Here is a 26,285-nt window from a genome sequence, read left to right on the forward strand (position 1 = left end):
CTGCTTACCAATAAACTGTATATTAAAGAATATAGCTAGCTATAGTATAGCTATTGGTAGCCACAATGATCTTGTATCTAGCTATTATAGGCACAGTTTTGTTTATTACAGCCAAGTACCTTTTGTGGATTTTATAGAAAAAAATGTATCCAGATAATTTTTAAATTGAATGGCAACATTTTGTATGTGCATAAGTATACAATTATTTTTGAAATTATCTTGAATTTATGAAAAAAATAAAGATGTATGCATAGTTATATTTCACCACAATGATTTTAGTACGATATAGCCGTATGTCGTCATAAATTAGACAATAAATCAAGAGGCTAAAATATTAATATTAAAATATGCTGAAAACTCTAAAAGGTACTTGGCCGAATGCGTTTAACTGAAATATTTTCAGTCACAAAATAAATTGGACGTCCCTAAACTATCCGCCATAAGTTCAACAGAAACACAATAACTTTAATTTATGAACCGGGTAAGCCGGATAAGCCGTCAATTTTGTAATAACGCACATTTTCACGGTAATTGTGACAAAACGTGGCATAGGTGGCCCCGGATTTTGTCGGTTTTAACCGTCATTATTATAATACTGTGTGATTTTGTGTTGATGGTTTCGACAAAACAAATGAACGAATGCTCTGGGACGCAAGCCCAGGGCGCAGACCTTTCTATTAAAATTCTGCAAATAACAAAAGGGACGCGAGGTGTTACTGCCCCTGTCTGTTTACCTGTCCCTTGTTTAAAAAGGAATGTAATACAACCCCAGTTATTTTCATTATTCACATTTACATCACCGCTTCGAGTTTATGTCGCACGATATCACAAAGTATTTTTTTCCACGTATTCCAAACGTATCCATAGAATTTGTAAATGTGATTATTACACGAGTCTACTAGAAACATCGAGAAATATCCATAAAGAGAACAGTTCAAATGAAACGCGTTTCCAATTCGGCATTTAAAATCCGACGTATGCCTTTATTGTAGAAGTTGCTTGTTTTCGGCCAAACAATAACTTCGCTGAAGCCATAATAACAGTCGAAACCAAACAACAATTTCACTGACCGACCCCCAACAGGTGAAAACTCGTAAAACTAACTGAGTGAGTTGCGACGGACGCTCGTGGAGGACCGTTTAGAGAAACAATGGCACAACTGAGTTCCGGAGGGCGCACTGTCTCTCTGCACCCGCCACCAATGCACCTCAACTTTAATAACAATAGATTTAATTGTTCATTTTGCACCGCCAGCTATCTCGCGTAATTAAGATTAATTTAACCCAGAAATTATCACAGTATATCAATATTAATGGCGTGCTCTTACATAAATGAATAATCTTTCATGGCGCACAGATATGACACTAATAAATGAAACGACCAATAATGAAAAAGTAAGTCTGCCATCAACAAAATGTCGATCCATTTTGTAACAGACAAAAGACATTTCCATTCGAATTACTCCACAAATCCATTTACAACGTCCAAGCTTCAAACTTAGCAAAAATTGCACTTTATGGAACAAATAAAGAGCCACAAAGATTCTCTGATAGCGACAAAGTTCAGCTTTTATATCAAATGCGACCAAGAGAATAACCATTAAGCATTTCCTTGCGCTCTGCGTGCAATAAATGAATGAAAAACTCGGCTCCAACTTGGTAGATACAATTGATAACTTGCCCGGAGCTAAACTTTTTGCTTCCCAGTCCATTATTGACGTCTAAGATCGAAGCGAGGGAACCTCAGCGATATTTTTAACCTTTCATTCCGTGCAGATATTTTCGCCTTTTCGAGATAATTTAATGGGTTTTTAATTACTGACCAAGTAAGTTGAGGTCGATTTTCAACCATTTTCTTTCCTTTTTCGTATTTTTTTTCAACAAGAACCTCTTTAAAACGACCTTAATAGCAGATTGGCGAGTATTTTGTTGTAAAAATACAAAATTGTCTGTTCAAACCATTTATCAATTCCCTATTAAACTGGAGTGTTTCAATTAAAAACGAGACTTGCGAGTTGCCGGTCTGCTGGTCAACTTTTATTAGTTCGCCGAGTAGAAAAAGTAATCAAGTCTGCGATATATCGCGTCGCGCACCTAACTCCCGAGATAACTCTTAATTGTTTGATGTGACGCCTCGCGGAGACGTGGGAAGCCGTCTCGTTACCTTTTATCTTGTTTGCGAACAAATTTCAAGTTTTTAAAGAATTTGTTACGAGCTTGAAGGATATAACAGATAGGTTTTACACAAATCTAGTAACACAACATCTTTCATCGCTTTGTTCTCTAACAAATAACTTCTTTTCTAACATTACATTACAATAGTATTTGAAAATTCTTACCATAAGTTTGGTGACCCGAAATGTTTAACTGAAAACCACTATACAAAGTAGCTATTTTCGTCCTCCTTAGGTCAATAAGTAACAATGGTTTATTCAGACAATACGCAAGGCAAACAGAATACGCAATTAAGGTAACAAAAGACGGGGACAGGAGAATATCTACTGAAAAAAGCTTTATGAATGAAAATAAATAAAAAACCTGGGTGCACGAAAATGGGTCATCGAATGAAATATTTCAACCGGCCAGTGTAACGTGGCACTCGAGATGTCAGCCATTTTAGCTTATGAGGGTGGTTTTGAATGGAGCTCGAGGGTCCAAGGTGGTTGGTAGGTGTGGTGTAAAGGTAGGTGGATTGGAACGCACACGACACGATGCCCGTTCCAACTAACCAATGCCAACGTTCGTCCCAATCGCAGCAATTGTTTTCTTTGTGAACGTTGATGGACCGACATTGTTTTAACTAGGAAATTCTGTCGCAACTGAAATTCTCATTTTATTGTGAGGCTGCGGATGTACTCTAGTATTGAATACGAAAATCGAAGAAATCATGGCAACAAATCGTTACGTGACTGTTACAATTAGTTTTTAACTAATACTAAGCTATAGATAGTCGCGATCGAGGGAGACCAAACACTGGATTCGTTGGACCCGTAGATTGTTCTCCCTTACCTCCACTATTGAATCCCTTACTTCAACTGGCAACTAGCATCTTTAGATATGACTATTACAAAATATTGAGGTACATTGAGGTAGGCATTTTGTAAAGTGCCGATAGCTAGCCATGAAAACATTCATAATCTTCTATAGAGATATACTGAGAATCAAAGTTACCTACTGTAAACTCCGTCCAGTAGCGTGATAAAGCAGATCAATTTGTTTGCGTTAACTAGCATCGTTGGTGGATTTGTACAGCTTACTTACCTACTATTAATGCCAAAACAAAATGAATTACATATGATTCCAACAAAAGCAGCTATCGCAAATCGAAAAAATTAAATGTAACTTTATTTTTTCCTCACAAGTTTTTTTTCTATTCGGATACACACAACGGAGTTACAAATCCGAAACTCACGCATCGTACTGGCTATGTAAAAATCTCTATGGAAAGAGCTATGTTTGAAACAATGTTCTTATGTCACTTAAAATTCATCGGTTTTGACAAAAATGACAGCATGTATAATATAAAAAAAATTCATGTGAAAAATAAAATGAGGCAAAATTCAGTATAATGTGACTTTAACTAGACTTCAATTTTATATATAAGTAACATTTCTGTGATATGCCGGGACCTGATGTAAGAGCCAATGAAAATGTCCTCGGCGAGATGTCGACAGAGCCCACAGCGACTGTGCATAGTGGTGTAGAAGCTAAAGCTGAAAGAAAACTTACTGTACTCGAGTCACATGGCTATGTACTTGGTCGGACGATAGGGTCTGGGTCATACGCCACTGTCAAGGTACCAGATTATTTGAAACGATTATTTAACAGTGAAAATATTGGAAAGAAATCTGCTTAAATCTGTATTTTATTTCGAAAAATAACCGCAAAAATATATTCTGGGAAAATCTAGTACGATCTAGAAACTCTAGTAACAAAACGATGACTTCGGAATGTGTCTCTCTATCTTCTCTTTCTTTAATAACACCAATATCCTGTTGAAAACTATGTATCTATGTCTACTAAAAAGGTCGTCACCGTGACGACAAGAATGACCGTGTACCTAATGCAAATGATGAACAACCCAACATGGGAAAACATACTAATATATAAATAATTATTATTTCCATTTTAAATCGTAGGTTGCAACAAGCGACAGACACAACTGTCAAGTGGCGATTAAAATAATAAGCAAGTTCCAAGCGCCAGGCGACTATTTGAAAAAGTTTCTGCCTAGAGAAATAGAAGTCGTTAAAGGTCTCAAACATGAGAACTTGATACGGTTTCTTCAGGCGATAGAAACTACACACAGGTACTGTGGCAAACCAACTAAATACATTGTCCTGATAGAATATCGAGTTCCCAAATTACATAAAGCAAAAAACTCATACCTATAGATTTGAATACGTGAGACGATAGGACTTTGCGGGACGACGATTCAGACCTATTTCAATCTTTGATCGTCATAAATGAATAACATGCAGTTCTGTCTGTTCCGAATAAAATAGCATTCCCTTTTTGCAGGGTCTATATTGTTATGGAATATGCGGAAAATGGCAGTCTCCTGGACATAATACGTAAAGACCAGCATATAGACGAAGTTCGAGGACGTCGCTGGTTCCGCCAGCTTGTTGAAGCAGTTGACTACTGCCACGAGAGAGGAGTCGTTCATAGGTAAGCATCCCATTCTGGAGCTGTTGATTTTCTTCCAGATATGATCTCAAAATAAGCAGATATGAACATAGAACATCAAAAATAGTTGCACTTATTGGACTCCGCCCCTAAGACGACCCACTGACCAAATATTTTCTTTAAACCATGTTTATATGATTTCAGGGATATAAAATGCGAGAACTTGCTTATGGACCATGGCCTAAACATAAAGCTGTCGGATTTTGGGTTCGCACGAGGACATATGAAGCCGAAGAATGGTGTTTATGCGCTCAGTGAGACATTCTGCGGGAGTTATGCATATGCTTCACCTGAAATCCTGAAGGGTGTGCCTTATAGGCCACAAGACTCGGACATATGGAGTATGGGAGTGGTGCTGTACGCTATTGTGTATGGAAGGCTGCCTTTCGACGATACGAATTATACGCAGTTGCTAAAGGTAGTCTATGAACTTAAGAAGCACATTTCGTAAGCAGGCTATTGTTAAATAAGGAGTTCTTTCATAAAAAATGGTTCACTTCCTTCACAATGGAATATGCATTGCTTATGATGACATTTAAAATGCTCAATAGTCCAAAGTTTTGATAATTTAAAATTTTACTTTAGAAACACTTAACATTGCATTTTTCTACAGCAAGTGCAAAACAAAGTGTCATTTCCTCGTGAGCCGAAAGTGTCAACCGACTGTCGCAAGTTAATCACTAAAATCCTAGCTCCGCTCAAAGTGCGCGTCAAGATACCACAGATCTTGGCAGACACTTGGATCAATCCAAACCAACCAGCCAAGGATGAAGAGGTAGACACTACACAGGTGACCAGAAAAACGCCTATTTGCAATAACCCATTATTGCATCGACAAAATTATGTTTCCTTTCCATCAATAGATTTCTCCTATGGATACGATCATCTCCAAGAATACGTTTCACGATTTTTCGAGAATATCCAAATTTTAACGAAACCAGTAAATCGATAATTTATTTTTGTTGAATTTAATATTTTATTTTCTAGAATACAAGTAAGGATGATGAATGTTTGGATGGCTTGTTACCATTGAATAAGATATCATGAGCTCAAAAGTGGCATCGAGATTTTCAATACCCCCTCTGTGGCTTTGCTTGTAGGTACATAATTGTGCATGGTTCACGCAAGTACACACATAAATACTCATTTTGACTCATATAAAACTTTTAAGAACTACGGTCTGTCCCCACACATCTGTTCCGCGTTAGGAACGGGGTAGGAATGTTCGTTCGTACATTCGTTCACTGCGTTGCCAACATAGGAAAAACAAAATACGTGCGTTCTTCTCCCGTCCCTGACATGGCAATTATATGTAAAAGTAGAAGTAGAAAGTTACATGCATGAACCATGAGGTAAAACCAAATTCGTAACTCTTTTCCGAAGATGCTTCCGCTTATTTTTTTAATAATGCTGCGTTATAAAAAGAATTTTCGATCGCTGCATTTAATAGGCATAATGTTTCAGGAAAACGCGCAAGTCAGCAAAGAAGAAATAAAAAGCGTGAACATTGGTACTGTAACTTTCGACAGAAAATTAGAGGAAGTGAAATAATGAAAAGAAACAAAAATAAACCAAATTATTTAAATAAACTAATTATGACATATTGAATGCATTTTATTTCGTTCTCTGACCTGCCTGCCAACCTACATAGGAACTTCTGTAATTCGTAGGAAAATTGGCTATCAAACTTTTAATTACATCCTAATTCTTGTAACGATTGTAAATTAAATATTCCTAGTATAATTAATTACTTCAAATGCATAATTATTACATTAAATTGTTTATTTTCTAGCTTTTTCCTTTCTTTCCTTTTTCTTGGGCGGCGGTTTCGGAGCACAAACATAATCGTCATCTTGTAACTTCAGATCTTCTTTCTTTTTTCGCGACCTTGCTTTAATTATACAAGTGTAGGAAAGAGCGAGGAAAACCAAATATATGGCTGCAGCAATCCAGCAGTTACGGGCAACCTTAAAATAATGTAAAGTTGATATATTATGGGAATAGCAGAAAGGACAGCAGAGCGGAACCTATTCGAATAGTTTAAAGGCAACTGGCTGGAAGAAGAGTAGCTTTTGGTACTCCGAAGTAGGTAGCTAACTACCTACTGCCTCTACTCTAGTGAAAATGTATGAACTACACTTCAGCATATGCGTGAAGCATCAAAGGGCTTGGGAGAACCAAAACTATGAGAACGGTTGAAAGCCACGGTCAAGGCAACACGATATAGGTCCTACTTATCAGTAGAATCTACTAACTACCTACTTAACTAGGATAATTGCATCCTTACTGCGGCGTAATTGTGTTCGGTCTTATGAATGTAATCCTCATAATCATCATATTCTTCCGCCTCTACATCTTCTAAGAGGGTGACAGCTTCTACGTAATAAAATATCCCCATGAGGGTCTGAAATAAATACGCTATTATTGAACAATTACCTACTTAGTTCCTTTTCCAAATTATCTTCGGATTGGAGTCGGCTTCCAGTCTCATTGGAGCGACTGTCTATATGACTTCCTCAAGCAAGACTGGTTGTCAGACTTTCTGGTTTCTGTCTGACTACCCGTAGCAATTGCCAAACATGAGGGCCAGAAACAGGATCACAGAAGAACTCTGCAGCTCGTGTGCTTTGGGCGCAATGAGCACTTGCCCATACTCTTTCTAGGAAACAGCGAAACCAAGAGTAGGTAGACCTGCTTTTGCTCCTTCCATTCACCAGGTCAACACTTTCTTGATTACAAACAATTGACTTCCAAGCACCAGTGCAAAATAATACTACTTACCAATTGAATTATACCCCACACGCTTATCAGAGAACAGCAAATCCCACATCCAAGTAGGTATCCTGTCAGATCACAAAAAAAATAAAAAAAATAAGTGTCTACTGTGTTTGTAAACTTTTGTATCTAGCCGTTGCCCGCGGTTTTACCTTCGTCTCGTCGAGGGCAATAGTGATCTTAGTTAACTGCGATATTTTAATCCGATTTACTATGAATGACTAACAAACAAACAAACATTCATGTGCATATTAATTGGGAATACCTATGAAAATTGTAATTTAAAAAAATATGTTGTCAAACGTAAATGAACCATTCATGTAGCTTACCCATTGTAAACGAAAAATAATTCTCGTTTTAAATACTAATTATTATTAATCGCATGTTCTGATCACAAATACTTGCCATTGACACAAATTCTAATTGACACTTTATCCCAAAAAGTAAATAGTATAGAGAGGATTGTCTCTGTATTTATGGACCTTTAGCAATACAGTAATAAATACTCTTTGGAAGAACTTGCAAATAGACACCAACTTGGGAGCTAGCTTCCGCCTTGCTAAGCGGGTACATCACAAATGCGTATTCAAATTAGTTATCTATGAATATAGTCATCCTCGACATAACCCAAGTCGAACCAGTACTTACTGATATTACCTACATATTATTACCTTGTAAAAACTCCTCAGCTTTTCAATATTACTAGAATTTGTAGGAACCTTGAGCCCAATTTTCTAATACATATTTCAAAGCAACTTAGATTCCATTATATGCTTGGAGAACAATACTCCACGGTTATATGAGATTCTTTGCATAAAACCTGAGACAGAGAGTAACTTTAAACAATAACATTAAACTATAAAATAAAACAATAATTAACATCAATACCTTTACTTCAAGAAAAACTAAGCATTTTACAATGTACCTACAATAATAGATATTTTATATTATGTACAATTTATAGCATTCATTCATTTTGTAATACTTATGCACAATAATTTCTGTAATTCAAATTGATTTTTAAGTTCGAATCACTTGAAACTTAAATCATTAACTTTTGCATATTTTATTTATATTATAAGCTATAGACATATTTATTCCTACAAAAAGGTTAAATCTTAACAAGTTTAAAGGATAACAGATAAGGTAGGTAAAGCATTGAAAATTATACAATGGGTGGTTTTTAAATACTTTTAACAGTTTTAATTTAATTTATTAATTACATGAGTCAAAAGATATGAACATTGGTATTGTACCTTCTTAGGTAAATGAGTAATTTTGGGTGCTTATTAAATGCTAATTTAAAACAACCTTCATGGACTATTAACTTGTCCTACAACATTGCAACATAATTCTGTGGTTTCTAGTACATATGTGTTTAAAAATGATGCATGATATTTTATTGGTAGTTGTGACTTTAGTCCACCAGTCATCATTAACATGATTTAAATCGCATAGGTTGACCAGAGACAATAAGGACAATGTTTATACCTCCATAGTGGATTCTACCAATGCATGATGAAATAAAAACATGGAATAATGTACATTTTGAACCAAGAATAATGTAGCAATGATGGAATTACCACAAAATATTTTTAGGCAGTAACATGAAGGGTTTTAGAACTAGAGAGGAACAATATCAAAACATTTTAGAACTCTGACTCAAGAGCTATTTATAAATAAATTAAAAATGGAATGGAGTTATTCAACAGTAACATAACAACTTGTACCAGAGCTTCAGTACCCATTATTACGTTGATTATACCATTTTACATACTAACTGAAGAACGGTTGTTCATCCAGAACTGATGTCCGGATACAACGAGGGTGATGACGTATAGCAGTGCAGCGATCCAGCAGTTGTAAGCATTCTGAAAAATTGCAATACTTTTATGGAAATAAACTGTCAAAATTGAGTCCAAGATGATGAATCGATTATATTCTAATGTGATAAACTTGCGAATAAGCATTTTCAATGTCAAGGTGTTATTGAAAACTAAGTTAGATATTCACACATGTTTAATTAATCAATTTCATGGTCTACAGATTTTAACTAACTATTTTTGTATTAATAAATTGAGAAAAGATAAATTTGCTAACTATCACAACAAACATTCTTATTCTACTACCATTAACAGCAATTTTAGATTATAACTTATAATGGCCTTGTCTCACAAGATCAAGATTTGGGAACAATTAAGATAAAACACATTTTGCAAGTTATCCATAGACGTTAACAAGGAAAACTATCCTATTCCAGAACCTTGATATACTTGTACTTGGGTACATGTAGTACTAAGTAATTAGATAGAATGTGACTCACCTGAGTGTATCCAGCTTCGACGGTAGCGATAAAACTCTCGATAGAATGATGACCACCTTCTGACTCAAGTGGGAGATCTTCCAACAAAGCTACAGCTCTGATATAGTAGAAGACGCCCATCAAAGTCTGAAAGATTCAAGAGTGTTAGCACGGCATTGAAGAACCACGGCAAAACAGAAACTTAAAAGAGTTTTACTCACCAATTGAATGATTCCCCAGACGCTCAATACGAGCCCGCACAGCGACAGCTTAGGTCCACAGAATTTGCAGGCCATTTTGCTAGTTTATTTATCAGAATTACGATTACTTAAAATAAATGGTATCGACCACTAGCTGTCAGCTGGTGTCAAAAAATGAACACTCACATGATCTTTGCTTTGTCTATGGGTGTTGTGTAACCTAATAAATAATAGTTTTAGTAATTTATAATAATTTAAAGGTGAAAATTAGTAACATTCATGAAGAAAACAATTCTTTGCTATAATTTAGACGTGATTTGTAAGGGTTTTATTGTCCATCAATAATAATAAATAACTTTTATCATCAAAGACAATATTCACTCCGTGAACCGGAACGTTTCCAGAATGTCGCCAGTATTTAATGAACTTACCTAAATAGAAAACTAGAAAGCTTAATTATACAGATATTTAATTTATTTTAGATTTAATGAGTGTCTTTGAAAGCGAATTATTATGATCAAGGTTTGCCGATTTCAAATCTTTTATAAATATTTTTATCATACAACTCATAAAAACAGATTATGAATGGAAGGATTTTATTTTCTGTATGTGGCAATTTATTCTATGAATGACACATTTTTCTCGATCGTATCTACGAGAAAATAAATTTCGATAATGGTGGATCGTTTAGGTAGGCAAATATTTATTTTATTACGTATAGAAAGCATAAAAAGGAAGAATATAGTGCTATAATTTGTGTGCAAACATGTAATATAGTTACGTGGGAGATCACTGTCATTGTTTGCTTGTCGCTCACTTTCCTTTGACGTCAAACTTTTATACCGTTCTGCAATTTGTAAGTGGGTAATTTTCTTTTTTCAGTGAACAGTGAGGCCAATGCTAGAAGGATTGCTATGGTTGAGAGCTGCTTCGGCAGTTCTGGACAGGTGAGCATCTACTGTCGCGAAATAAAGTTTTATCAAAGTTTAGAAGTTGTCGAATGCTGTCGTATTATCAACCGACAAACTCTGCAAGATAAAATCTTCGGTACATCGAGCGGGATTGTTCTGACTGAAGATATCAAGCATTTATCAGCGCTGGTTTTCATTATAATGGCTGTTTGTGAACAATAATGAAAACTTTCTTGAGCAATTAACTTTATTTTAACCATTAAAACATGACGAACCGTAATTGGATTACAAAGATTACAGCCTGATTAGCCTTTATATTATCAGTTAGATTAAAGTATGGTGCCATTCTATGATTAGAGTATAGATTTTTCATGATTTCCTCCAAATGATTAGCCAATAATGGTGTAATAGCGACTCAAAATAGTAAATAAAGTTACTCTTTAAATCTACACAGGCGCTGAGAATGTATTAATTTCTTATCAATGATTGACACTGGTATTTTATCAATTTAGCTGAAACGAAAGAGTGTTTTCGAAAAGCATTCCAAAGATTTCACTTGTTATCAAGAGAAAGACTAACAAATCACTAATCCAGATTAAGCATAATATACCTATTTACAATCTCATTAGCAAAATAGAAAGGCTTCTAATTACTAATAAGATTCTTAGTCAATCTGAAGTGAAAAGGAACTTCACATTTCTAATTTTATTGTAAAACCTGACCTGATATCTCAAGTTTACACTATCAGTCACCTCTCAGTTAAAATGTCAACAAAAAAGTTTTATTGACATTGTATTAAAAACTATTTGTTATCAGCCAGATAGAGTTCAAAGCAAACAGACCCTATACAAACAATTTAAAAAAAGAATAATGTTTTTTTTTATTTTAGCCATTGGCAGAACAAGGCAGGGTCCTTGTGGGAGAGGGTGTCCTGACAAAAATGTGTCGCAAGAAACCAAAAGCTAGACAATTCTTTTTGTTTAACGACATCCTCGTGTATGGAAACATTGTTATAAACAAGAAAAAATATAACAAACAACATGTTATACCACTTGAGGAAGTTAAGTTGGAGTCTTTGAAGGATGAAGGACGTGAGTATTATTTTACTTGTATCTTATTTGTATGATGAGCCAACCCCAAATAACTTTGGCATAAGAGCAGGAGAATGATGATTGTATGACTAGCCGCTTTCTACGATTTGTGCAGCATCCTGAGCTATCCATACCTGGATAAAATATTTTTTAATCCCTGCATTAACTGGTTCCTTAATTTTTCCATGTCAAGTTTATTTTGCTAGCATGTGTAGGAATGTTGGTCCTGCCTTCTGATAACAATACTGTGCACTGGAGTGGGTACATAAACAAAATTAAAAAGGATGACTAAAATACTTCTAATTATTCAAATTGGGGTATAACTCACTGTATAGACAATATTGTGGGCTATTTTCCTTTTTATATTTAGAGCTAATATTATAAATCCTTAGATTGTTATTCTTGTTCAATAATTCATACATTATCTAGAAACCTTGCTTGAATTCTATTAGCAACTAATTATTTTTTCCTTAATTGAGTTCTGCTAGCCACATTAGTAAAAATAAAGAATAAATTAATGTTTATTCAATATTTAATTTTATTGGATCTCTGAGTCATTAATGTGAATGGCCAGTGAATCATCTTGTGTGCAATATTAATGCTAAATGTACTGTGACATTGATCTTTGATAGCCGGTGTGACTCAACACTTCTATGCATATATTTTGTTATTTTATTGTTTATAAATAAATTATAATATGACACCTTGCAATCCTTGGGGCAGAGAGAATGCAGAGATGCTCGTGTCTTCCCTAATAAAAATTCATGTTTTAGTTTTGTGTTCTGTATTGAGGAAGTTACTCTAATCATGTTTTGAAATGTTTATAAATAGTATTAGGATTTAAGTATTATATCCACATTATTTAACACTCAAACACAAGAGACCAGGGTACTTACGTTAGAGTTTTAATCCTTGGGTTGACAATGTTGTGAGATAGCGCTTCATAATAGATATTATTTACTTTTTTAAATGTTAGCCATTAATATTGTTTTCATTTGTTATTTATTTCCTATCTAAATCAAACTACATCTTTTTCCCTAATTTTTGCACATACAGGCCAGTAATTAAAAAAAAAAAAAGTTCTATTTTTAAACAATGGTGTATTGTGTTGTTACAGAATACCGTAACGGCTGGTTAATCCGTACCGCTTCCAAATCCTTCGCGGTGTACGCCGCCACAGCGACCGAGAAAGAAGAATGGATGGCTCACATAGAAAAATGTATAGAAGACTTGCTAAGGAAAAGTATGTATCAGTCTGTTTCTATTTCAGCAAGCGTTCGAAAGAGTTTTCATAGCCCTGGGGCATAAAGGGCTCAAGAAGGAACATGATGGGTTTTAGTCGGTAAGAGTCTGATACTCCCTCACGCTGAACCCGCAGCGGATGGGATTCCTTTGATGATTTCCCATGAAAAAAAAAATTGTTCTATTTAATTATTTTTAATCGTCAAATATCAAAGTAATCTATACGCTATTGGAGTTAGCACTTAACTAAAGATAAACAATCTTGATATGACTATTTATTTAAACAGATTACAACAATTTTATTAAAATGTGAATTATCAATTTTCCTAAAAACCATACAAATATATGAATAACAATTACCTAATAAATTCAGCTATTAGTTTAAGCAGAAATATATTTATTTGGTGTGTATTTGTGTAGTCCTCAAGATTGTTTACCTTTAAAAAATTCCTTCACTTCATTTCTGCGGATCTCGGCATAATACATAGCCATAATATGACCACTAGGACACTTAAACCACGCCCACGGTTGAAACTCATAGTAGTCAGTCAAAACTTTGTTAAGTACCTATGATGTCATTGTTGCAACCATATTTACGATCAGATTGAGTGACCCAAGAATGACGCTTAGTGGCTGTGAGTTTATCGCGTTTTAAAACCATATTAGTACGCAACTATTTCCCGCCAAACTGATGGCGACTCGCAACTAACTTCGAAGTACACGTCGCGCATGATGTGGCCAATACATCTCCTCCATTGATTGTGACCTAAAACTGCTTCATAACCCGCAATGTTCAAAGCCTAAGTTTGGCAGTAACTGTAGGTAGTCTAAGCATAAGATTTTCCTAACTATATGGATATTTTTCAGGTGGCAAACAACCTCCATCAGAGCACGCAGCTGTGTGGGTGCCAGACAACGAGGCGTCAATCTGTATGCACTGCAAGAAGACACAGTTCACTGTACTCAATAGGAGGGTAAGTTTACCACTATATAATACTACTATTGTAAATGCGAAAGTAACTGCCTGTCATGCCAAAACTACTGAGCTGATTGAAATAAAGCGACGGAACGAACGGAAGGGACGGGAAAGAAACGAGAAAAAAGGATTGAAGGGAAGGACCACAGTTTTACATGCCACCTAGGTACAAGGAAATTTAAAAAAATCAAATTTTTTACAATCACAACAAAAAAGACTGTGTATCAGTCTATGTTTGAGCCTAATAATGCTTAAACAGGTTAACCAATTTGGATGCGTTTAGTCAAGTTAGTTCCTTGATCCGTGAAAATGTTTCAAACGGTTTAAATAAAGTACTTTAGAAGTGGGCTTGGTGATATTAGTACACAGTCATCTTATCTAGATTTTATCTGGCGTAATTTTGTATTACATTATCCTTATACGTCATATCCGGTATGTCACCGTATAATCACCGGAACGGGACTGCCATTGATAGCAGTGAGGTATCATTTTAAATTCATGGAAATCACTGCATTTCGGGATTTACGACTCAACTAAAATTATAGTAATCGTACATCCGAGATTTCTTGGGCTTACTTTCTGCCACATTCATAAAGATCATTGTCAGTATATACTTCTTTGGGTTTCATATTCTAGTCCTCATAGTTTCGTCAGATTCCCTGGAATCTACAATGAAAATGAACGCAACCAGAAAATGTTGTTTCAATAAAATGTACCGTGGATTTTGCCCCGAATTTAGGGTACTTCAGCGAATTGAATAGGCTGACTTCCTATCGATTTTTTTTTGTGGGAAGTCATCGTATGCAGCGGGAGAGAGTCTTAGACTTTTATTGACAAAAACCCACGATGTCCCTTTGCATCCCAAGGCTACGGTAACTCTTTCCAGAAATTCCAAAGATAATATACATTATTTACGCTGATTAAAATGTATGGTCTAACATTGAGGTTTTATCCACAGCATCACTGCCGCAAATGCGGGTCAGTAGTGTGCGGGCCGTGCTCGTCAAAGCGCTACATCCTGCGCGGACAGAGCGACAAGCCGCTGCGCGTGTGCCTGCAGTGCTTCGACGAGCTCAACCGCGAGCGAGCCCGCCCGCCCGCGCAGCCGCCCACCGCTAACATCACACCAGGTTAGTATACCAGCCTTCATTATAATCAGCCTTTTTTATAGTGCCACTGCGGGGCCTCCACTCACACAGAGAAAGATTGATTATTAGGGTGCATGTAGCTGGAGCAAGTTACCATGCGCAAGTGACAAGAGCACGCGGGTAGGTATTTTGTTTTGGTACATGCGCGAGTCGCTAGACCCACAGGCTTTTAAAATGTATATAACCTGCGCATGTGCCTCAATATGCGCAAGCTATTTACACCGTATAGATCACCACGCTTGCTCAATGCGGGTTGATGAATTCAGACTTTTATAGTGCGGGTTACGTCGAGATGTTTTCCTTCGCCTAATTTAATCAGTCATTGGTGTCCAAGATATATATACCTAGAAAGTACATACAAACTCAAAGAGCTGTATTGGTACTTGTCTGATCTGGACTCAAACCCACACTCTTGGGAGGTTGGTTCTTTACCCACTAGGCCACTACTTCACATAGGTCATAGTAGCCATTAATAATTCATTCCAGTAGTATGTAGTGAGAGAGAGCTAATAACTTTTAATAGTAGACGGTAGAATACAAAACATCTGCATAAAGTTCTAACGTCGACGACCAAAATTAATACATTTAAATCCAATCTTTATTTACGTTAGCATAAATGTCGATTAGATAAAGTTATCGATAGCTTATCTAGACATCAGTGATCCATAGCCCGAACCCTTTAATGTAGTCAACAACTTATATTTACTTACTGGTTATATCAGTACATTTAATATGGACTTCCTAGAAAAAAGTCAAAAATACATATATTTTATATAAAAATATATTTTTCCTTATTCATTATTTAATATGAATTATAATTAACGTCCTACTGAAGTTTTATTATTTTAGGATACATTTATGCGGCACAATTTCCTTGATAATAAATTGAATTCTATAAAAATGTATGCTTTATACATGTATTTGGGATACCTACAGATTATTTACCCACTAAGCCACAACATTAATTTCCAGCCAGCGTTTGATTAACGAGGCTTAAAAAAGGTTGCGTTCACATCCCTCAGATAAGGCTAAAAATTCAGATTCATTATATTCAGGAACATGATGGAGTACATAGGACAGCAGTACATAGGTAGTACAGAATCAAGGTACATAAGTGACTATAACAGGTAGTAACTACATAATGAATAGTACAAAGGGCCAGGGTCACGTAAAGAAGTACGTAGAGTTAGTATATCGGGTGTGTCGTTCACAATCACATTAAATGAAATGCGATAATATACTGGTTATTATATGTCGATTAGCGCAAAAGAAAAACAAAAATACGTAAAAATAAAAAAAAAACATTTTTCAAACAAAGTAAATAGAATAAAAATGTGCGAAAATTAGAACACCATATAAAAGTCAGTCATTCCAAACAATTGAAACTCTCCCTTGAAAACTGACAGCTGTCAACTGATCAAAACATTCGATACTCCTAACTTTATCTCTGCTTTACACATGATGTTGTAAATTAGAAAAATGAAAAATGACTCCTGTGGCTAAACCACTGAATGGATTAGCTTATTTTTTTTACAATTCGCCATAGAATATCATAAAGTATATGTGATTAGATTTAATGTGATTGTGAACGACACACCCGATATAAGGGGAGTATGCAGGGAGAATACATAAAACATACGGCTCCCCTGAATACTTAAAAAGCAGACAAGTATTTCGTCCCAAGTAGATTATTGTTGTGGGCATTCCCACAGTGCCCCCACGGTGTATGGTTTATACGCCAGTGGCCGTTACTAACCTTCTATCTTCATATACATATTAAAAATAAACATTACTTCTACCAGTGAAAGACACGGCGGGTTCGGGCGGCGACTCGTCAGCCGATGAAGACAGTGACGACGATGATGACCGCGTCACCGCTGAGGAGAAACACGACGAGGTAATACAACCTTCTTTCTATTTTAATATAGGGCCATTCATTGGCAATTATCAACTGTTACTGGCCAGTACTTCTGACGTCACAAATTGTCGCCATATTGTGACGTCACGAGCAGTTACCGGGATACTGAAATTAAAATTCGGAACGTAGCTTCGATTCGTCAGCCAAGTGAATAGTCGTTTATTTGCTGTCGTCCTCCATTGACTGTGGAACTATAATAAATTTTATTTTAATCACCATCGATATTTTGTTAAAATTAATCTTTCTAAGGTAATATAAGCTCATTTACATGATTCTTAAGATTTTGTAAAACACCTGAACTTGGTTTTGAAACGCAGTACAAAGTTATCGTTTATTTCTAGGGTTTTACAAGTTATAACGGTGTCAAAAATGGATACGGAAATAAAGTCACCACAGTATAATAGAAAATGAAATTGTGTAAGTCTAGTACAAGTGTTTTAGGCGTTGAATTCATGCTTTTACAAAACTACTGGTTAATTTTTGATGTGTTGGTCCTTCTCACATTCACTGTATCTCGTCATTTCATCAGATGTTAGTTTAGAATTGCTAGTGACCATAACAAAATGTTTTAAAATACCCTCAGAGTATTTAATTAGTACCGTTTTTTCTTTTTTGTGATAAAAATAAAGCACTTGCTTCGTCAATAATATTTGATTAAGACTTCCTTGGTGTGAAATGAGGTCCAAAATTGATAAAGCAAATGTGTTATCGATATGTAAAGAAACACACAAAAAATAGTGCATATTTCTCAGAAAATTTACGTTTTACCAAAATTATGACTGCGTAGAATTAAACTATATGTTTTTTTTTCATTTTCTTTTGTTTAATTTAACTTATTTGTTCTGTCTGTGTGTTTCTTCGCTGTGTTTGAGTTTGTTTGGTTTTTTGTCAAATAGTTTTTCACTAATTCGTTTGTCGTGTTGGTTTTTTCTACTCATACATAGTGTTCGTCTTTTGTTTTTCTTGACCAGATTAAAGAAATATTTACTACTTAAATGGACTAAGATTTGTAAATTGTAAAGCACTTAAGCTCATGGAGCTTTATTCACAGACAACAATTAAAAAGATATAAGATGTCAATGACACATTGCCACTGCCATGGTTCCTGTTTACATGCACTTATTTTTACTCCAAAATGCAGAATGCAATCTTGAACAGCACAATTCAAAGAAGTTCATGATTAACACACATAAAAATATCTGCATGTTTTTTTTCGTTACCCTGTATAATTCACTATCATTCAGTTTGTATAGATATTATAATTTAATATTTTTCTATGTTTTACAGCCAAAGTTCTACGGTGACAGTGATAAGACTGAAGAGACCAACAATCATTCGTCCAAGGATTCCGCTAAGTGAAAATCAGATTCAAGAGACCACTGTCCATCACAGGTTTAGACAGTAAACTTATAGTTCGCGCCAAACTTATGGCGGCTCGGAACATCGTGCAAGTTACTGTGCAAGAAACCACTTTGAAGTGACAGCCGGAATCTATGCTCCGAAGTTAGTTACAATCCGCCAAGAAGTTTGTCGCGAACTATACATACAATATATTAATATTAAAGTAATATTATGAGTCTTAATAATATTACGCCCATTTCAAAGACTGGTCTGTGTGCATTCAGTCCCAAATAAACGTCCTTTGTATAACCTGTTATTTTATCTTCACTTGTTAACGGGAACAATTTATAATAGACTTGAATCTGTGATCTTTTATACAATTTCTTCTGAATTGAATAACTTGCAGCCCGTTACATGTAATTAAACTCTGCATAGATGTATTTCAAAACCAGATAATATCCGATACATAATTTTACTATCAGGAATAGTCGAAATCTTTGTAAATATGTCTTAAACCGATAAAATCTCCAGTACAACGGACCACTGTATGAAATAAGTACTCAAACCTGTACACCTATTTGTCTAACACCACAGTCAAGAGTTCCAAAAACAATATTTTTGTTCAAACTATGGACGGTCTCCGATTTTACCACAATGGCCTTCGAATTTTTTTACATATAGGAAAGAAATTGGTAGATAAAATCCTTTATAGTGGATTACTTTAGGAAATGGTAAAACTTTTATACAAAAATGGCTGACCCGTGGTCGCCGGAATATGATTTTGATAACGAATAAAATTGCTAGATGTTTCGCTGGACTTTAAACAGCTTTAAACCGCTCAAAAGTAAACTGAGATGGAGTTTTTTTGTTTAGGATTAAATCATATTTATTATTTGATAGTAAGACATCATGGTTATAAGACGTTTTTAACAATATTTTAGGCTTAGTCATGTTATGTCAACATATTAATATTTTACATATGTTATGTTAAGCTTATTTTATTGTAAACTTTATTATATAGAACTATTATTGCTTTTTCGAAAGTCCCCGTCTTTTAATGAAGGAGGCAAGTCTGAAATTAAATTGTATAGTTTTTCTAACAGATTTACATAGAAACTGGTGCTTACAAATTCATATAACTTAGCATTATGATACTTTCACTACGACATATAAACTTTTCAAACTGCCTACCCCATCATGAGCTTACAGCAGACTTGCCTCCCTTTTTAAATTGACGGCAGAAGTTGGATATGTTTAATATCAAGCATTGTAATACTTTAGCCGCACCTTGGAAATGTAATATGGTACAAATTATTTCGTATTTTGTCTCCATAACACCATTTTGTTAACATCTGCATTTCCTTCAATACATAATAAAATGTGCTTGCTCGTGCGCTACACATTCCACGGTGTGAGAGAGATGAACTTCAAAAACGGTCTAAATTAATTTATTTTTCTACTAATGGGGAATTGGGAAAATTTTAAATTTATTTTTAATAGTATCTACTTTGCAGCATAAATGTGTTGTACGTGAGCGTACAGATTAAAAGACAACTTCTTGAAAACAACTATTGAATCCACTATGTGATGTCCACGTATACTAAGAATGTTCAATTACACATTTGCTGCTATTACATTTCTAAGTAGCATCACATTTCATAAATAAATTGTATACAATCCAAACTAATTTTAGATTTGTATGTATATTAGAGTTTTAGATAATAAGAGGTGCATTAAGTTTGTTTCCTTGAAACACGGTTTTTAAGTTTAGGAATTTATACGAAGCTTGCAACACCATCTATAATGCAAGACAATTCGTAAAGAAATTATTTATTAATTTAACATAGGCCTAAATGTTAAAGATTTACACAAGTTGTGTTAATTCCCGTAATACTGGTAAGTGAAAAATTATGTTGATAAGATATTGTTTAATTTTCAGTTGACAAATATAATATTTTTTAAAATTATTGGTTTCTATTTTTACCCGAATGCCTGGAAATAGAAATCTGGAATCTTGCATGGAAACTAATATTATAAAGCTGAAGAGTTTGTTTGTTCAAAGAGCGAACATAAGGAATTACATAGGGGAGTTCATAGAGTACATAAGGAAATTCATAGGGGAGTTAGTAGTGTCCATAAGGGTCAATCCCCACTGAAAGAGCAGCGGCCGTAAATGCAAGTGCTGGAGCGCGAGCGCGGCGCCGCGCTCTTACATTGTCCGTGCTCTTATGCCTGTAGCACACCTCCGCTGCGAAACCCAAAGGGCGAAACCGCCATAGTTTCGCTGTAAGTTGTAAGTTGTTGGGCAGCGAAACAATAGCGAAATTCCCTGCTCTAACGTACAAAACTGACTATGACGTTGTCTCTTTCTAACATGATTTCGCTCATTTGCTTAGGCGCCGTCTACATCTCCGCGCGTTGTTCGCCATTTTGGAGCGGTTCCGCGTGTATCTCGGACGCGTCTGTAGCAATCGACAATTTTTATGAGCGAAATAGGAATCAACTGTTCTAGTTTTAGGTTTCGCTCTGTTTCGCTATTATAGTTTCGCGTAAGTGTAGTACTGTTGCACAGCGAAACTCACGCAGCGGTTTCGCAGTTGTTGTTTCGCAGCGGAGGTGTGCTACAGGCATTACGGCCGCTGCCGGCCGCTGCTCTTTCAGTGGGAATTGACCCTAAGGAAATACATAGGGCAGTTCAGAGTGTATATATTATGTCACTGGAAAGTAACAAGACTCTAAAGTTGATAAATTTTCTAGGTTGTTGATCAACTCTCGGAAAATAATAAACGGCATTTAAAATGTACTAGTAGTTCCGCTTACGATAAAAAAATTGTACGCGGACGCAGTCGCGAGCGACTGCTAGTATAGTTTAATTCAGACACTCATTATTTGTGGTCTGTCAAAATACTATGCAAAGGGAACTTGGGGTGTAAAATGAAACAAGACTTTGTCAGACAACATTTATTTCCAAAAGGTCATACAATACGTATGTAAAGTAATTTTGCTTATAGCAGTCGTTAACCAGTCCTCAAATCACAGCTCGATACAAACACACCTTTCAAAAGTTTTTAAGTCCTGATTGACTTATTTTAATATCATTTTAGCTTATCCTACTCATGATTGATTCTCGAATCCAATTGACTGTTTGTAAATGTATGATTAATTTTAAAAGAGAAATGACAAAAGGTGTCTTGTATAGCGACACTGGTTACTATGTTCTATTGTTAATACTAAAAGCCCTATTTCACTTTTTCTAGACTCATTTATACTCGCATCGCCGTTTGTTTGGCTGGTAACTTTCTCTGGACATCCAAAAGCAGTGAAACGGGCTACACATTGCATATGAATGGAGATTAATCGTAATTATTATTAATTGAATGACAAAATGTATCTTTGAAATCGATTATGGAATTAATTCTATGGAATACAACATTGATTCATCGATAAAATGGAGACATTTAAACATGATATGAATACTTCAATACTAACATTGAGCAATTTCAGCAAAAATTGGTTAAATAGACACCTATGTTAATATCGCCTATCCAATATGATAAGGGCGTGATTGTATAAGTATATTTCTTAAAATCTAAATGACTATAATATCTTAGTTGGCAGTATTAGCGGCCAGTTCGAACCACTGTCGGAGAGCGTCGCCGAGCACTTTGGGCAGGGCCGACATATCGCGGAGGATCAAGTAGAAGGGGAACGGGAATGTGTCCAAGTACGATACGAAGCCCGTCAGCGCGTTCGTCCTGGGATCCAGCAAAGGGCGCCTGATGTCCATGATTGAATCCTGAAATTAAATTGCCAAAATAAATTAAATATTTTATAGTAAACTAGCGACCCGCCCCGGCATCGCACGATTGCAATAAACCTCAAAAATAATAGTATTTCTAAACTATTTAATGGATGCTATTTTACATATAAACCTTGCTCTTCAATCACTCTAATTAAAAATATAATTAGATTTTTACTAGTCACATCGGTAAGACGGTTAGGCATTGCTTCACATCGGTAAATAACTTGACACAATGAATTAGAAACTCACCTTATTATCCGGGTTATCGATGATAACATAAACCAGGAATATTCCCTGCTGTCTAGCCCTCCTCACAGCGTGCAACACCCTGGTTTCTCCTTCAGAGAAAATGCCCCTGCCATCACTGACAATTACAAGCAGCTTAGCATTCACCGCATCACTTCTCACGGCTTGCTCTTCGAACAAAACAGTGCAGAAATCAAGTAGTTGTGCGATCCTAGTCTTCGTTTGTTCGAAGCGCAGTTGTTCTAGAATCTTCGAGCCGGAATGTTCGGAGAATTGTTCAGTGAATGGGTGGAGAAGATTGGGTTGTTCGCCGAAGCTGAGGACGGCTAGGTCGCCGGATTCGAGAAGGTTCAACGCCTGTAGAAAAACATCATTTTTGAGTCATGATTTACAGTAACAACTGTTAGCACAGTCAGGTAATGTATTGACAGGAAATATATGAAGAAAGGCGATATTATTTATAATAATAATTTCCTTGTATAAAAAGCGATCTATTTACGCAAAAATTAGACCTTCTTATTTTGAGGCAATAGCGATAAAGACAGCTTTGCAAGTCTCATGTAGTATTTTTTCTACCATATTAATAATTTTATTATATATAATAATATACTAATAATTAGATTGACAAACAAACCTGCGACACAAGAGCCAGACTCTCAAACGCCAACTCCTTGCTCCTATTATCGGACATGGAGCTAGAATCGTCCACGGCTATAGCGATCTTGTACTCGCGCTTAGCGGGCTTGGTGCGTCGCAGCCAGATGCGATCCTTTCGGAAGTGAGATGCGATGTACGGGATCACGCGACGCATGTTTATAGCGCGGCCCGTGCGGAAGTCACCTGTGGGTATTGTGTTATGTTAGAGAAGAACAATAAGTTAAAGACACGGTGAGTGAGACTGTGGGGTCGTAGTGGGTAAAGAATCAACCTCTTAAATATTAGTGTGGGTTCGCTCGACAGGTCAGGCAAGTACCAATGCAACTTTTCTGTTTGTATGTACTTTTAAGTATATCTTAGACACCAATGACCTTGTTTCGGAGGGCACGATAAACTGGAGGTCCCGGCTGTTACTGGCTAGGTAGTAAATTAGGTAAAAAATTCGAAAAGTGCTGATTTATCAGCCTAATTTGAATAAATGTTTTTGAGTTTTGAGTAAAATTAGAAAATGTGATACAGACTATGCCAGTAAGCATATAATTTTAAGAGATTAGTCTAAAGTAATTACAGTGATTTTATATAAAGTTTGATAGCAGAGTTATGTGATACAGCAAAGATGACGTTGGATAAGTTTGCACAATTGCATCTTTGGCATGCCCACTGTGCAGCCCCTGCCTGGTCATGTGCTCACTCACCAGCTCTCCTGGACCGTCCCGTGGGCTCGAGCACGAGGCGCAGCGTCTCGCACAGCGCCCGCGCTGCGGCCGACGACTCGCGCCACAGCGACCGCCACACGCCGGCCGAGTTACCGCCCTGAGTTGGTCCACTTTGCAGCCACTGACGGATGCTCATGTATTCCTCCATGGTTAAATCTTCAGATTGTACTTGGGAGGTGTTCACCCTAGAAACAGACATTGACATGATTTTCTGTTCCTTTAGTGGAAGTTAAACCAACTGTTACAAGTGCGTGTCATTGCTGTCAACAATGAAAAATCAGGAATCCGCAAAAACACAGTCCAGTCGATACAACCGAGATCGCAGAATGCATGATGTACTTGCGTAAAACAAGTCAAAATTGAACACAAACTATATCGGGTGTGTCGTTCACAATCACATTAAATCTAATCACATATACTTTATGATATTCTATGGCGAATTGTAAAAAAAATAAGCTAATCCATTCAGTGGTTTAGCCACAGGAGTAATTTTTCATTTTTCTAATTTACAACATCATGTGTAAAGCAGAGATAAAGTTAGGAGTATCGAATGTTTTGATCAGTTGACAGCTGTCAGTTTTCAAGGGAGAGTTTCAATTGTTTGGAATGACTGACTTTTATATGGTGTTCTAATTTTCGCACATTTTTATTATATTTACTTTGTTTGAAAAATGCATTTTTTTTATTTTTACGTATTTTTCTTTTGCGCTAATCGACATATAATAACCAGTATATTAACGCATTTCATTTAACGTGATTGTGAACGACACACCCGATATATGGCTTCAGACTTCTTCATCTGAGTTATAGCTGGTTGTTTTTTATGCCTTTCGAATTGAAATATAATTACTCTTTTTGGACAAAACGCTCCAAGCTTTCTTTCAACAAACTAAATGCCCGATTAATTCCGTTATTTTTTGAAAGCGTGCTTTTTAGTTTTTTAAACAATACATTTTATTTTATACTTTTTTCGTATTCCTGACAGCAAACCCTTTCATTTGGTACCCATTTCATGGGGGTGGATTTCAAATAGCCAGTCCGCCATTATGGGGAGGCCGCCATATTGGATTTGTAATAACGTTTTTAGCTAGTCATGTATTGTCATCAGAAATCCGAGCGTGTGCAAAATTTCACCCTAATCGGAGACCGGGAAGTGGGTCAAATTAAGTTTCCAAGATTTTCTTACATACATAGTTACAAGTGAAGCTAATATAAGCGTGTTAAAACCTACATCTGACATACAATTTTCGTGTCATTTTGGCAATATCAATGTAATTTATTCATTACTAGTATGTAGTACTTTTGAATTTCTTTGCCCCAAGCCCTAAATAAATACTCCTCTTATTAACAAAAAAACTTACCTAGTATGATAAGTAGTATCAGATCCCCTCGGCACTTGTTCAGTGACCACCCTATCTCCTTCCACTTCGATTCCAGTTTCGCCCGTAGCCTCGTCCCCGCCTTCTTTCGTACTGCCCGGCTTATCTTGTTCCTTATCTTTGCCTTCTTTCATTTTCTCCGGCTTAAGTTCTTCGGCTTTTTCAACCTGTATTTTCAAAGGTACATTGGAAAATTTATAATTTAAGACGTAAGAGGCTATTTGATGACAGGGTCATCGATGTATGTATGTATGTAGTATTTATAACAAGAAAATGCTTGCGGCACTAATAACCGCATAGACAAGCGCTGCCACAATCATCTGACCTAGATGCTCTGTGGCCAATGATGATAATAATTTATAACAAGTACAGAAAGGTTTTATTTTATAAAAAAGTTAAACAAACGCTTGACACGTACCTAAGGAAATTCTGTAGATATTTATATTTAACTTTTTATCTTAATTAAGTCAAAGAATGTGTTTAGAAGACAAGAGAAAAATAAACATGTCTCGAAGAAAAAGCACAACTATTATTTTGTCTTCGGTTAAGATATTGCTGTTCCATGAAATAATGTACATAGATGTTTCGTCGAGTGTGATTTCGCACTAACCTGCAATTCTTCTTCATCAACAGCCATGCTGACATCTTCGTCTTCTGTAGGCCTCTCAGCCTCCTGATCATCTTGTTCTTGTTGCAGTGTCGGCTGTTCGTCAGCCTGCTCTTTTGTGGCCGCGTCTAATGCCTGTGCAATTTAACATGCATTATGGTATCTGGTTATTTGTAGAACATACCTATTTTGAAATGAACTGTAAAGATATGAAGGAGTGAAAGGTGTCACAGATATAGAGCGAAGTGGAGAAGACAAATTAGGAAAGCTGACCCCACCACTATAT

The 26,285-nt window shown here is 36.0% G+C and overlaps 5 protein-coding genes across 11 annotated transcripts in view; 2 read left to right on the forward strand and 3 right to left on the reverse strand.

Moving 5' to 3' along the window:
- The first annotated feature begins 3,471 nt into the window (after positions 1-3,471).
- LOC110371237 (testis-specific serine/threonine-protein kinase 3) lies at positions 3,472-6,291 on the forward strand. Of its 6 annotated transcripts, none has more exons than XM_021327390.3 (7): positions 3,472-3,795; positions 4,139-4,308; positions 4,521-4,670; positions 4,833-5,106; positions 5,302-5,478; positions 5,676-5,784; positions 6,153-6,291. In XM_021327390.3, the coding sequence occupies exons 1-6, from the start codon at positions 3,619-3,621 to the stop codon at positions 5,733-5,735; spliced, it is 1,008 nt and encodes a 335-aa protein (XP_021183065.1). In that variant the 5' UTR covers positions 3,472-3,618; the 3' UTR covers positions 5,736-5,784; positions 6,153-6,291. The 6 variants fall into 6 exon arrangements, with proteins under 6 accessions (XP_021183065.1, XP_021183066.1, XP_021183068.1 ...); XM_021327391.3 differs by having other exon boundaries at positions 3,487-3,795; positions 6,139-6,291; XM_021327393.3 differs by having other exon boundaries at positions 3,487-3,795; positions 5,302-5,463.
- A 3-nt stretch (positions 6,292-6,294) lies between these two features.
- LOC110371240 (ribonuclease kappa) lies at positions 6,295-7,892 on the reverse strand. The gene is made up of 4 exons (XM_049845283.2): positions 7,793-7,892; positions 7,470-7,531; positions 6,976-7,092; positions 6,295-6,655 (listed from the first exon to the last, which is right to left on the reverse strand). The coding sequence occupies exons 1-4, from the start codon at positions 7,794-7,796 to the stop codon at positions 6,470-6,472; spliced, it is 369 nt and encodes a 122-aa protein (XP_049701240.2). The 5' UTR covers positions 7,797-7,892; the 3' UTR covers positions 6,295-6,469.
- A 1,129-nt stretch (positions 7,893-9,021) lies between these two features.
- LOC110371239 (ribonuclease kappa) lies at positions 9,022-10,148 on the reverse strand. The gene is made up of 3 exons (XM_021327397.3): positions 9,987-10,148; positions 9,787-9,912; positions 9,022-9,334 (listed from the first exon to the last, which is right to left on the reverse strand). The coding sequence occupies exons 1-3, from the start codon at positions 10,059-10,061 to the stop codon at positions 9,233-9,235; spliced, it is 303 nt and encodes a 100-aa protein (XP_021183072.1). The 5' UTR covers positions 10,062-10,148; the 3' UTR covers positions 9,022-9,232.
- Positions 10,149-10,508: 360 nt separating this feature from the next.
- LOC110371238 (pleckstrin homology domain-containing family F member 2) lies at positions 10,509-20,556 on the forward strand. Of its 2 annotated transcripts, XM_049845270.2 has the most exons (9): positions 10,509-10,656; positions 10,848-10,912; positions 11,766-11,967; positions 13,085-13,210; positions 14,077-14,183; positions 15,144-15,315; positions 17,136-17,230; positions 17,593-17,668; positions 18,539-20,556. In XM_049845270.2, exons 1-8 carry the CDS (start codon positions 10,641-10,643, stop codon positions 17,650-17,652), a joined length of 843 nt encoding a protein of 280 aa, XP_049701227.1. In that variant the 5' UTR covers positions 10,509-10,640; the 3' UTR covers positions 17,653-17,668; positions 18,539-20,556. The 2 variants fall into 2 exon arrangements, with proteins under 2 accessions (XP_049701227.1, XP_049701225.1); XM_049845268.2 differs by lacking the exon at positions 17,593-17,668 and having other exon boundaries at positions 10,511-10,656.
- A 982-nt stretch (positions 20,557-21,538) lies between these two features.
- The window catches only part of LOC110376345 (midasin), a 31,586-nt gene continuing 26,839 nt past the window's right edge, over positions 21,539-26,285 (reverse strand). Inside the window, exons 36-41 of the mRNA XM_064038174.1 lie at positions 26,003-26,134; positions 25,375-25,559; positions 23,993-24,198; positions 23,275-23,480; positions 22,644-22,997; positions 21,539-22,388 (exon numbers count right to left, since the gene is read on the reverse strand). Coding sequence (XP_063894244.1) covers positions 22,200-22,388; positions 22,644-22,997; positions 23,275-23,480; positions 23,993-24,198; positions 25,375-25,559; positions 26,003-26,134 — 1,272 coding nt within the window. The 3' untranslated portion in view covers positions 21,539-22,199. The remainder of the gene's footprint in view (positions 22,389-22,643; positions 22,998-23,274; positions 23,481-23,992; positions 24,199-25,374; positions 25,560-26,002; positions 26,135-26,285) is intronic.

Source organism: Helicoverpa armigera, chromosome 15 (genome assembly GCF_030705265.1).
Source record: "Helicoverpa armigera isolate CAAS_96S chromosome 15, ASM3070526v1, whole genome shotgun sequence".
Taxonomy (NCBI): domain Eukaryota; kingdom Metazoa; phylum Arthropoda; class Insecta; order Lepidoptera; family Noctuidae; genus Helicoverpa; species Helicoverpa armigera.